This window comes from Strongylocentrotus purpuratus, unplaced genomic scaffold (genome assembly GCF_000002235.5).
Source record: "Strongylocentrotus purpuratus isolate Spur 01 unplaced genomic scaffold, Spur_5.0 spur5_scaffold_20, whole genome shotgun sequence".
NCBI lineage: Eukaryota > Metazoa > Echinodermata > Echinoidea > Camarodonta > Strongylocentrotidae > Strongylocentrotus > Strongylocentrotus purpuratus.
In genome coordinates, this window is record NW_022145606.1 from 16,713,829 (window position 1) to 16,725,426 (window position 11,598).

The 11,598-nt window shown below is 38.1% G+C and overlaps 1 protein-coding gene across 1 annotated transcript; it reads right to left on the bottom strand.

Annotated features, from left to right (window-relative positions):
* Positions 1-1,433: 1,433 nt before the first annotated feature.
* Positions 1,434-10,889, bottom strand: LOC100892457. The gene is made up of 4 exons (XM_003724891.3): positions 10,574-10,889; positions 7,170-7,938; positions 4,233-6,255; positions 1,434-3,665 (listed from the first exon to the last, which is right to left on the bottom strand). Exons 2-4 carry the CDS (start codon positions 7,925-7,927, stop codon positions 3,462-3,464), a joined length of 2,985 nt encoding a protein of 994 aa, XP_003724939.1. The 5' UTR covers positions 7,928-7,938; positions 10,574-10,889; the 3' UTR covers positions 1,434-3,461.
* Positions 10,890-11,598: the final 709 nt, after the last annotated feature.

The following is an 11,598-nucleotide window of genomic DNA, read 5'->3' on the forward strand; positions in this document are numbered from 1 at the left end:
TTTGAAAATCGCGCCGGCCGAAAAGTCGCTCAGTGGGGGGGGGGGGGGGGGGAGTGTAAGCGGACACTTTTTTTTCGTTGGGGGGGGGGGGGTAAGGTCACCTTTTTTAGGTTAGCCGTGGGTATAATTTTTTTTTTTAATTTTTTTTTTTAATAATTAAAAAAAAATAAAATAAAATAAAAAAAAAAACAAAGGGGGGGGGGGGGGGGGGGGGGGGTTTGAACCCCCAAACCCCCCCCCCCCTGCGTACGCCCCTCAGTGGTAGTAATCTAGAATCGGTTGAAAGTCAACTAAATTCTGCAATGAATGAATTAAGTCTACACGTGGACATCTAAGAATAGACGAAAGTGATGCTTCTTGGTTCTCGACAACGATTGAATACATTGCAGGATAACAAATATCTGTTATAAGTAATGGTACCTTATTAGAATGTGTATCTGAATATAAGTGTCTGGGGGTGTCGATTGATGATACTCTGACATTCAAATCTCATGTTACTTCTATTGCAAAAGTCATGAAACAAAAAACTGGCCTAATTAGAAGAAACAAATTATATTTAATGTTGATCAACTTAAAAGATTATATTGGGGATTTGTTCTCCCCCTTGCATTATATTGTTCAACCGTCTTGTCATCTTCATCCGAATCTAACTACAAAATATTAAACACGCTACACAAGCGCGCAGCATATATTGTAAGTGGATATACTTGGGAAACCTCATCGGAAACAGTTTTTCGAATACTAGCCTGGCCTACTCTAAAAGAACTGTTTAACAAGTCAATATCATGCATGGTTTATAAATGTGTAAGTGGGGTAGCACTATCCCAGTTATGTAGTAAATTTGTTCTAAATGACAATGTCTCTACACGTGTAACACGAAGCACCAACAGGTTGTTATTACGTATCCCGCAATGTGAAACTCAATATTATCAGAGGACATTCGTATCAGTTAGTATTAGTATAATGAATGGAATTGTTTGTCCGATGAATGCCGATCTGCCCAGTCCTTAGCCATTTTCAAAAATCTTATCAAACCTGGCAATAAATAGCTCTTTCTTTCTTCTTTTTTAAATGAAGGTGGAGGAGGGGGGTTGCAGTGAGGTCAAATTCATTTTATGTTTGATTTGAATGTAATTTGTATTTTGTAAACAGGTGGCAAACAGGTGTGTGTGTGTGTGTGTGTGTGTTAGCCTTCGCTACCCCTGTATTGTTCATTATCATGTTATGTTGTTTTTAAACAGAGCCCTGTTGTTAACCAGCCTATTTTAATGTTTTTAGCAATTGCTCATAATGATTATATAACTGAACATGATACTCTATATTAAGATGCGAAATAAATAAATAAAATAAATAAACCTTTTTCTTCCGAATAGTTAATGTATGCAGGAAGTGCAATTGCAATGTCAATTAACCACTAAAATCATCACAGGTGATTATGAGGACTACGTCATTCTATTTATTGTGACATCATGAAACCGGTTTGATCTCAAATGATGGACGGTATTGATCCAAAAGGTAAGGAGAGCACACACTCTGATTCTACCCTCGATACAATGTTTGGTTCCTAAGACGAAAAATGTATATATTACATGTTTCATTGAATGGAAGTACTACCCATGCATTTCAGTATTCAAACTTGAGTTGTGACATACAATTTAATTCATCTCTTCTATTTGATATTACTGTATCTATTATAAACTTAGATGTATACATCTCATTACACAGACATATGTAGTGAAAAATTAGTTTATGAAGTAAGCATGGTCATTATCAGGACATTTGCATGCCCTGTTATTGTTAACGTTTGAACAATAACAATAACTGTCGTCTACGTACGTTTACAGGCAGAGGAAACTTATAAGCTTCCCAAGAAGCAATATGTTTAATCATTAGTCATTAGTTTTATTAGTTATATTGTTTTTAATTTAGGGTCAGGGTTAGGGTTAGCGTTAGTGTAATATACTAGTTGTTTTGATGTCCGGTTAATGTACCATTTAGGGTTATATAAAGATGTCTTGTTAATACAACATGTAGGGTTATATATATATATATATATATGCATATACCATTCATCTTATCGAACTCCTGCTTGTTTTGCGACGGCCTATAATCATCCCATTGTTTAAACATTACACCGTTATCAGCCCAATCAGACATGATATATTTTCAAAGACCTGGATAAAAGTTTCAAGAGCATCAACGGTCTACGGAGTCATTTTGTACCAACCTCTCATCAACGTTTACGAGGGACTGTATTAGTTTCTATTTACCCCACTAACATGACACTGTCTATTAAAATATTAAAATTATCAGGTACAATCATATAAATCTGGAAAATTGTTTTCATAGGTTCGACGGCAACCTTTAGCATCATATGCTATCAACCTCTTCAGTCACGGATAGTACTGTATGAACGTGTTACGAGAGACAGTAGAGGTTCTACTCACCTCACTAAAACAACACTAGTAAAATATTAAGATTATCAGGCACAATCTCATAATTCTGGAAAATTGTTTTCAGAAGTTCGACGGCAACCTTTAGCATCATATTCTTTCAACCTCTTCAGTCACGGATAGTACTGTATGGTCGTGTTACGAGGGACAGTAGTGGTTCTATTCACCTCACTAAAATGACACTAGTAAAATATTAACATTATCGGGCACAATCTTATAATTCTGGAAAAAAAATTCAGAAGTTCGACGGCAACCTTTAGTATCATATTCTATCAACCTCTTCAATCACGTATAGTACTGTATGAACGTTTTACGAGGGACAGTAGTAGTTTACAATCACCTCATTAAAAATTACCCTGATATAATACGATATACTATTTACATTGCCCGGCACTATGTCATAGTTCTGGATAATTGGTTTCATATAGTTCGACGGCAACCTTTACCATCATATTTTATCAACCTTTTCAGTCACGTATAGTACTGTATGAACGTTTGACGAGGGACAGTAGTAGTTTACAACCACCTCACTAAAAGTTACCCTGATATATACGATATTCTATTTACATTATCAGGCACAATCTTATAATTCTGGATAATTGGTTTCATATAGTTCGACGGCAACCTTTACCATCATATTTTATCAACCTTTTCAGTCACGTATAGTACTGTATGAATGTTTGACGAGGAACAGTAGTAGTTTACAACCACCTCACTAAAAGTTACCCTGATATAATACGATATTATATTTACATTATCCGGCACTATCTTATAGTTCTGGATAATTGGTTTCATATAGTTCTACGGCAACCTCTAGTATCTTATCCTATCAAGCTCTTCGGGAACTATCTTATAGAACTGGATGAACGTTTTACGAGGGTCAATAGTAGTTTACAACCACCTCACTAAAAGTTACCCTGGTATAATACGATATTCTATTTACATTATCCGTCACTATGTCATAGTTCTGGATAAACGGTTTTGTAGATTCTATGGCGACCTCTAGCATCATATCCTATCAACCTCTTCGGGAACTATCTCATAGTACTGGATGAACGTTTTACGAGGGTCAATAGTAATCTCTATCAGCCTCGCTATCAGGATGAGTACGATGAAGCCAAATAAGACAAAGGCAGCGATGGCGTGGTTTCTTGCCGACTTGGACGCTTTTCTGGCACCTGGCAGATCCTTTGCTTTTACATGAGAGTCCACCTGTAAGAGTAACATACATCGAACAAATTAATATAGAGTTTCGGTAAAAGGATGACGAACAAGCCTGGAAGCAGCCACACTCAGCCATGTTTTTCGATCTTGTTTCACCATTTAGAACATCAATAATGCAATAAATGTGACATTATATTAGCGTCTTATCATTTCGTTTGAAGCCATTAGGTAGCTGAAATGATTTTTCTTTTTCTGGATTCTTAAAGAATTATTTGAATATTGTATAAATTGTCTAATTTGTAATAAACTTCTACTCGAGATAAACGAGTTTCTTCTTTTTTTACAACTGGAAACTTGCAATTTGCTTTTTTGTATTATCAAATCGTTGTGTATGTCATGTTCTTTAAACAAAAACGTGGGAAATAAATGAACCTTGAACCAAGCTAGAAGTAACAGAACATATATTGAAAACAATCTCATATTCCCACCTCGATGACAAGTGTTAATCAAAAAGAAGATTAATCAATTCTTAAATGTAATTTTGAGATTTGGAAAGTTACACATAGTTTCATTCAGGCCACTTTAAAGAAAAACGGTCAATAATTATTGAAATACCTGATGAGATTTTCTGAGTGCCCAGATCCCGATTGGGAAAAACCAGATAGCCGCCATCACTGAGAAGAATCGATGATTTGAAAAAGTCCCCGTGTCAGACTTCTTTCTACTCGCGGGTGTCTGTTCCCCTTGCTGCCCTTGTTGGTTGTTGCTAGGTGGGGTTTCTGGATCGCGACGCAGTTGTGGCACTTCTGAAACGGTTACAATGGTCGGAGAAGTCTCCTCGATCTCACCTCTGGATCGTCTTTCATTCGCCGGCCTGTGATTCACTTTTTCGTTCGTGTTAGCTGAGGGTTCTGGACGTACATGTCTGTGTGGTACTTGCGAAACGGCTGACATGTTCGAGGTTATTTCGTTGTTCTCTCTTGTTCGTCTTTCATTTGACGGTTTGTACTGATGATGTCTGTCATGAGTTGGATGTGTCTGTAACGAAGGTTTTCCTGGAGGGTGTACATGACCAGCTGGCTGTGAATCGTCGTGTCTTATATGGCGTTGTGGTTTCGGCGGAAGTTGCGATCGATTTCCCTTGTTGTCACTTGGTCTTCTAGTTGTATGAGGTCGGTGAGGCCTTTGCTCGTGTGGCCTAAGATTGTCGTCTCTGCCAGGTCGGTGTGGATGCTTTGATGAAAGATGTTGTCTGGGTTCTTGAGTTGGTCGTAGTCTCTGAGAGGGGGGATTGTTTTCATTGATTTTATTGAGATTATTACGTATGGCATTGTTATCTTCCTGGAAAATGAGTTGCAAAAATGGTCTGTTGATATCATTCGGGTATGTCAGTGGTCGGTCATTCTTTCCTACGAGGGCAGGGTTTCTTAGTGGAACAGCTCGATGGAGATGTTCATCGGAGAAGGTTCTGGGCTTGGGCCTTGAGTTAACCCGTGTCGAATTAAGCTGCGTACGACCCTTGCTATTTAAAGGATGTTCCCCGGCTATGTATGCTCGTTGTTGTGGCCTATGAGGACTTGCGGATGTTGCTTTACTAGCGATTCTACTGTTATAGCTTCTTTCGGCCGATGGCCTTCTGGATTCGAGGGGTCCTACACGCTTGCTTGTTGAATGGCTATTAGGACCTGATTTTCTTTGCATAAAGAGGTCTAGTTCCTGCTTGATAAGGGATCTTCGAACATCTCCTTCTTGCGCCTCCTGTCTAGGATGTTCACCGCCTGAGGGCGCACCATGCCCCCTGCTTTGACCCATTTCGTCTTTATCGCCTGGCTTTCGTGATCTCGCAGAACTGCTCTGATGCAGACGGTCGTTCTCTTTATCAATAGTCTTCCTACCAAGTTTTGATTGCAACCCATCACCCAGGTCCCCGACTGGATCTTTCGGTTTGGGGTACACTCTTCTTTTCTGACGATACGCCCTTGGCTGTCCTACATCTGATGCCCAGCTGCGTTCAGTAAATACACTATCAAGTGTTGAAGATTGGGAGCTATCATAGACATGTCCCTTCCCATACCAATCTATTGCTCGACGGCGCACACTGTCCGACGAAACAGGCTTCTTTGTAGGTCTGTGCTGGTCTACGGAGGTATAATTATTCAATTCTTCAATGTTGTAGGCATATCCCGGATTGTCCAGACCATAGTTTTGGGAACTTTCATCTTCTGGTGCGGCATCGTCAGAAGTCCTAGGGTAGCTGAACACTTCATCCACCAGTGGCGTCAAGCCCACGGGTTCTCCATGATGTTGTTCATATGCTTGGTCTCTGCCAACCTCTGCGTCATAAGGATCCCTTGCCTGCAGCTCCCGAATCTCAGGACCCATCCAGTCGATACTCTCTGAAGCTCGAGTGATGTCTTCGGGGTCGCTCTGACCTCTTTTCCCCTCAAGGACGAACCGGATGTGCCTATCAGGAGAGCTTGCCCGCCTTTCTCTGTTCTCCGTGATGATGATGCCATTATTGGGACGCAGTGGCTTCTCGTCCTCAGACTCGTCAATATGGACAAGTTCAGCCCAAACAGAAACATTGGGCTGGTTGATGATGTCAACTTGTAATTTATCGGCAGGTTTGGCAAAGTCACTGAAAATATAAAGGTGAATAGATGGAAATGATGAAATAATAAACAAATATATAAAAATAACGGTTGTTAGGCTTATTTCTAACAATAATGTTTACTATAATACAAAAGGAAAAAAAATAATATCATTAATATCATCTTTTTTTCCTTTCACAATGAAACGACCTTAATAAGGCCGTTTCAGTGTGAAAGGATTGAATTCAAGAATATTATATTGGCCTCAATTGACAGAAATATCTTGATGCTTTTGAAGTGTTAAATATGTATAATATGTGATATCATTGCAGTGGTAACAATAAAGATGATTTAAGTAGTGCTTGTTATAGGTCTCTGTGCCATTTTAAAGATTTCGAAGGAATAAAAGGAAGAGGACGAAGAAGAAGAAAGAAGAAGGAGGAGGTGAAAATCAAGGACAAGAACCAAAAACAAAAAAAGATGAACAGAATTAGAACAAGATTGATAGATGATTAAAGATTCAAGACATTTTAATTACCCATAACCATAAAAACATAGAAAAAATAATCCAAAATAAAGTGTGGTATATGGAAAAGACGGATAGAAAATCAAATATTTGTGGGGAATAGCCCTGAAAGTGAAAGAAGGAAAAAACAGCCAAATACCAAGTAAATACAGAGTTAAATTAATCAATAATAGAAACTTAAAAGAAACTTAATTACCAAAATGAAACACAAGACCAAGAAGAAAAGAATAATAATGAGAAGAAGTAGTAGAAGAAGTAGAAAGCGAAAAAGAAGGACTAAAATACTAGGCAACACATCAGAGATATGACATCGTTTCTCATATCAAATTAAGTATGCAATTATTTTCTAAAATATGCAGTACTTAAAAAATGGTTAGCCATTGGAATAATGATAATTTTAGCCACACGAAAGTGTCTGCTCAAGGCGATAAATACCTATTGTGATATGGCAATTCCGGATGAGATTTTGAACCTTCTAGATTTTCAAGCAGTCTGTCAATATCAGGTAGGCCTTGTAAATCCTTAGTGAGCTCTGGAACGATATCTAAGTATGACCTTGGAGCTGGTCCCTTCGAGGAGCGAACAGCCACAGAATACGGCGGTGGAGGCTCCCGATGAGATGGGTCGTCGCTTGGTTCGTTATTCGTTCGTTCGAATGTACGTTGTTCACTTTCATCCATGCTTCCGATGTTGTCCCGGTGGGAACTGTCATCTGTTAGCCAATGATCACCTGGATCAACGTTTTCAAAGTCAAATTTGTTATCTGTTGTTAATGAATCGGGAAAAGGGTGTCGAATCTTCTCGAATGGGCCAGTGATAGCTGGATGCACTCCCGGGGAAATCCATGTGCTTGCTGACTCTTCGTCGATCAAAGATCGTCGGGGCTCTTTAGATGAGGTCCATGGAGTGTCTTTGAAGTTTCCATTCCTCTGCGCCAATTGCGGTGAGTACACACCTTGGTAGCTACCGGCCGAATCCGACGGGACTGGACTGTCAGATTCAGACAGTGTCTTGCTGTATGGGGAGCTTTTCTCAGTCTCATCGCTGTACCTGTACTTCATAAGGCTAGCGTCGTATTTCTGAGCGAGTATCCGATGTTTCCCGGTACGGCTGTATCTTCTGTGTGACTCGTCCTGTACCGAGTAGAAACCATGATCCGGGAAGGATAAATCCTCGTCGTGTTCATACTCCATACCGTGTATGCCTGTAATTTAAATGAAAACAAGACTAACATTTACAATTTTCATCAAAAAAAATAATGGTAATAATAATAATGTTTTATTTACCCAGGGTAGCCACTTTAGTTATGAAACTGTTCTTCCGGCGGGCCCTGCATAACATAATATGTTATTACTACCCTTATCCAATCTAATATGCGGAGCGCCTAGCTAGAAGGCAGAACGTCCCCTTGTTATAAGTCTTTGGTATGACTCGGCCGTGGTTCGAACCCACGACCTCCCGTTCATGAGGCGGGCGCTCTAACCACTGAGCCACCATACCCGGTGAAACAATAATGCAAATGGCATTCCTAAATTACAGATGAAACTTTTAATATTGAAGTAACATCTATAGTAATTGTCTGCATCTTAGTGTAAATTTACCTTACGTGAGGTTTTGAACTGCGTTTTACTGCTTTTTTGTAATCTTTTTATAATAACTTGTAAATATTGTGATTGTTTTTTTATTGTTCAATAAAACACATGAAGAAAAAAATTGAATAAAGCTACAGACCAAAAATTAAGTTGCTGAAAATGCACAACCATAAAACCATGTTTCTTTTAATCACAACAAATAACAACAACAGATAACCATAAATTGTTTCTTTTAATCAAAACAAACATCAACAACAGATGCCAAAACGAAACATGTCCTATAAACTAGTTCCCCGGGAAAATATGAATTCCAAGATTAAAGAATGTACTTTGTACCTAATGGAGCACCTAATATAAATAGAAGGGGATTTTTTTTTTATTGAAACGTTCTATGAAGCACGGTCTGTTGGCGTTCATAATATTAATAATTTTATGGCACTGATCAAACAATGTCGTGGTCGTAAAATTGATGAAATGCCTGTTCATGATAACTATTGACTATGTTGCCACCTGTGGGAATCTTTAGCACTTTAAAGGGAACCAGGCATATTATAATGTAATGGCAAAAGGAGCAGCAGCAGCGGTACGAGTAGTACGTAATATAAGTGATGGGGTGACAGTAGTAGTGATGCTAGTAACATAGTGGTGGTAGTAGTAGTAGTAGTAGTAGTAGTAGTAGTATATAGTAGTAGTAGTAGTAGTAGTAGTAGTAGTAGAAGTAGTAGTATGGGAAGTAGTAGTAGTAGTAGTGGAAGTAGGAGTGCTATACAGTGCATATTAAAATAGATATACACCCAAATTTAAAACCTGTGTGACTTTGAATTGAATCTAATATTGATGTGTAACTGATATCTAGTCAAATGGCAACCTATTAATAACTCCGCTGCCACAGACAACTGTGCAGCTGCCATTTAGAAAAGAGTTGTTTAAATCCTCCTGCACAACGTTTGGGTTGAAGCAAAGAATATGGGTAAAAGCCTTTGCGAACTCTTATTTCAGTTCGAACACAATGACAGACATAAATTATGTGCATTGTTTTGTGAATTAGAAAATAGAAAAGGTAATAATTTCAAATCAGACTCAAGAAAAGGTTCATTTAATAGCAAACTTCATTTTATTCTCTTTGCTATGATGACCAAATCTTGGCTTCTCTCATGTCTCATGTTTAAGGTAAAACTGCTCGTGTACTGGTCATTTAGTCATTACAAATGAACGAAGTTCAATTACATGGATGCTATCTACTTATCTTTTTTTCATGAAAGTCTTCTGTCTTTGTATATGGTAGTTATCCTCGTGACTTTCTTGCACGCATTTATTGAACCTTTGAGGTCAGTAAACCTCCAAGTTTTCATTTGCTGTTCGAGACAAATATTTCTTGCATCTTACACACCTTAATCAAGTGGTGCAATGGACACGTGAGAAAATAATTGTTTGATATCACGAGACAGAAAATGGGAATACTGTTGTCTTTAATCACTTTAAACAATACAGCATTGAACAATGAAGCAGAATTCGAGTTAATTTTAAAAAGATATAAGACCAACGTAGCGCATGCATGTGACCTGACTCACATTCGGTACATCTGGCCAAACTTGGTACAAGGAGATTTGGAAGGCACTTTTTTTTCATTGAACCCAGTTGGTCAGCCATCGGTTTCGTGAAAGACATTTTAATGAATATGGTATCATCGGACAGAAGACAAGTTACTCTCCACAATGAAATTGGTAATAAGTTTACATTTATTATGAGGTTTTATTGAAAGCTACTAAAGTTGGATATACTATTTTGTTACGCATTGTAAACTATTATACTACTTGTAGTTGTTGTTATTTGAGTATATAGCAGCAGCAAGAGGGGTAGTGTTAATCGTATGGTATTAGCAGCAACAGCTAGCATCAGCAACAGTAGTAGTAGTAATAGTAGTATTAGTATTAGTAGTAGTAGTAGTAGAAGTAGTAGAAGTAGTAGTAGTAGTAGTAGTAGTAGTAGTAGTAGAAGTAGTACAATATTACTTGTATTCAACCTTCCAGCTTAAAAATAATTTTCTCTCCATGACAATGTATTATAATACGCGGGATATTGTACGTCAAGTATGCAAATATACCATCAACAGTGCTTATAACTTTGTGCAGTAACACATTGTACTAAACAATAACATGATTATAGACTAATGAAACTTGGTTAGGGGCACGGCGAGCATAATAGACATGGTACAAATTACAAGTATTAATCGTACAAAGTACTTACCAATTGCTTGTTGGATAAACCAGCTTCATAAACCCGACATTTATTCAAGAGCTTAGTAGCGCCATTACTCCGCGGATCATACACAGCGAGTTATCATACTGTATTATATCTCCCTTGACGTATTTCATTGATATGGTTCGGTAATCTGTCCCGAACTGAACGCTATTCAGCCCTCACCTTTTGGTATTGAGCTATTGTGACAAGTCGAGGTATTCAAATACCACAATAGTAGTATATAGTTTCACGTTTCATTTCTCCGTGTCACCACGCTATGTTGTATGGCGACGCCCAGGGGGTTCAAAAGGGGTGCAGAAGCTTACGCCATGCCCCCTTTTAGTTTATTCGTGATCTTTGGCGTTAAAGGTTGTTGATTGGTATAGATTATGGGTAAGTATGAATATCACGCACATTTCCCAATTATATTTCTTCGCCAAACACATCCATTAGTTCTCGTCTTAAATTATAATGATCATGATGATTAAAAGGTTAAAACGCATAAGCGATGAAATCAAAATCCCATAATCTGCATTTAGAGTGAGTGGGTACGTGGCAAATGTTGATTCTTCTACCAGACTGCATTTTCTACCAATTTTGTTGTATGTATATCACACATGATATATAAGTGCGTGCAGAAGACGGTCCCGATTGTAGTATGTGGAAAGTGAAATTTGTATTTTAAATATCTTAATATCCTCTCATAGTGACGTGGCAATCTTCTTCCAGTTAACTTTAGGAGAAAGTTGATATCTAAAAGTGAAACATTGTGAGCTTTCTTTCTCGCGTAAGATTGAAAGAATACGAGAAGAGTTGTACCCTAACTGATAGTAAGTGCTCTTCAGATGTGCTCTCATGCGATATTTAATTGCACAACTAGTACTCAATTTTATTTTAAAAAGTGGTGCCACGTTGGTGTTCAATACAAAAAAATTCTCACAATGAGGTAGAATCATCGTGTTGTACAACTTGAGTGATAGGTGCATAATGATTTATAAACCTTGTCAGACGTGACATCGATTCGAACCTTT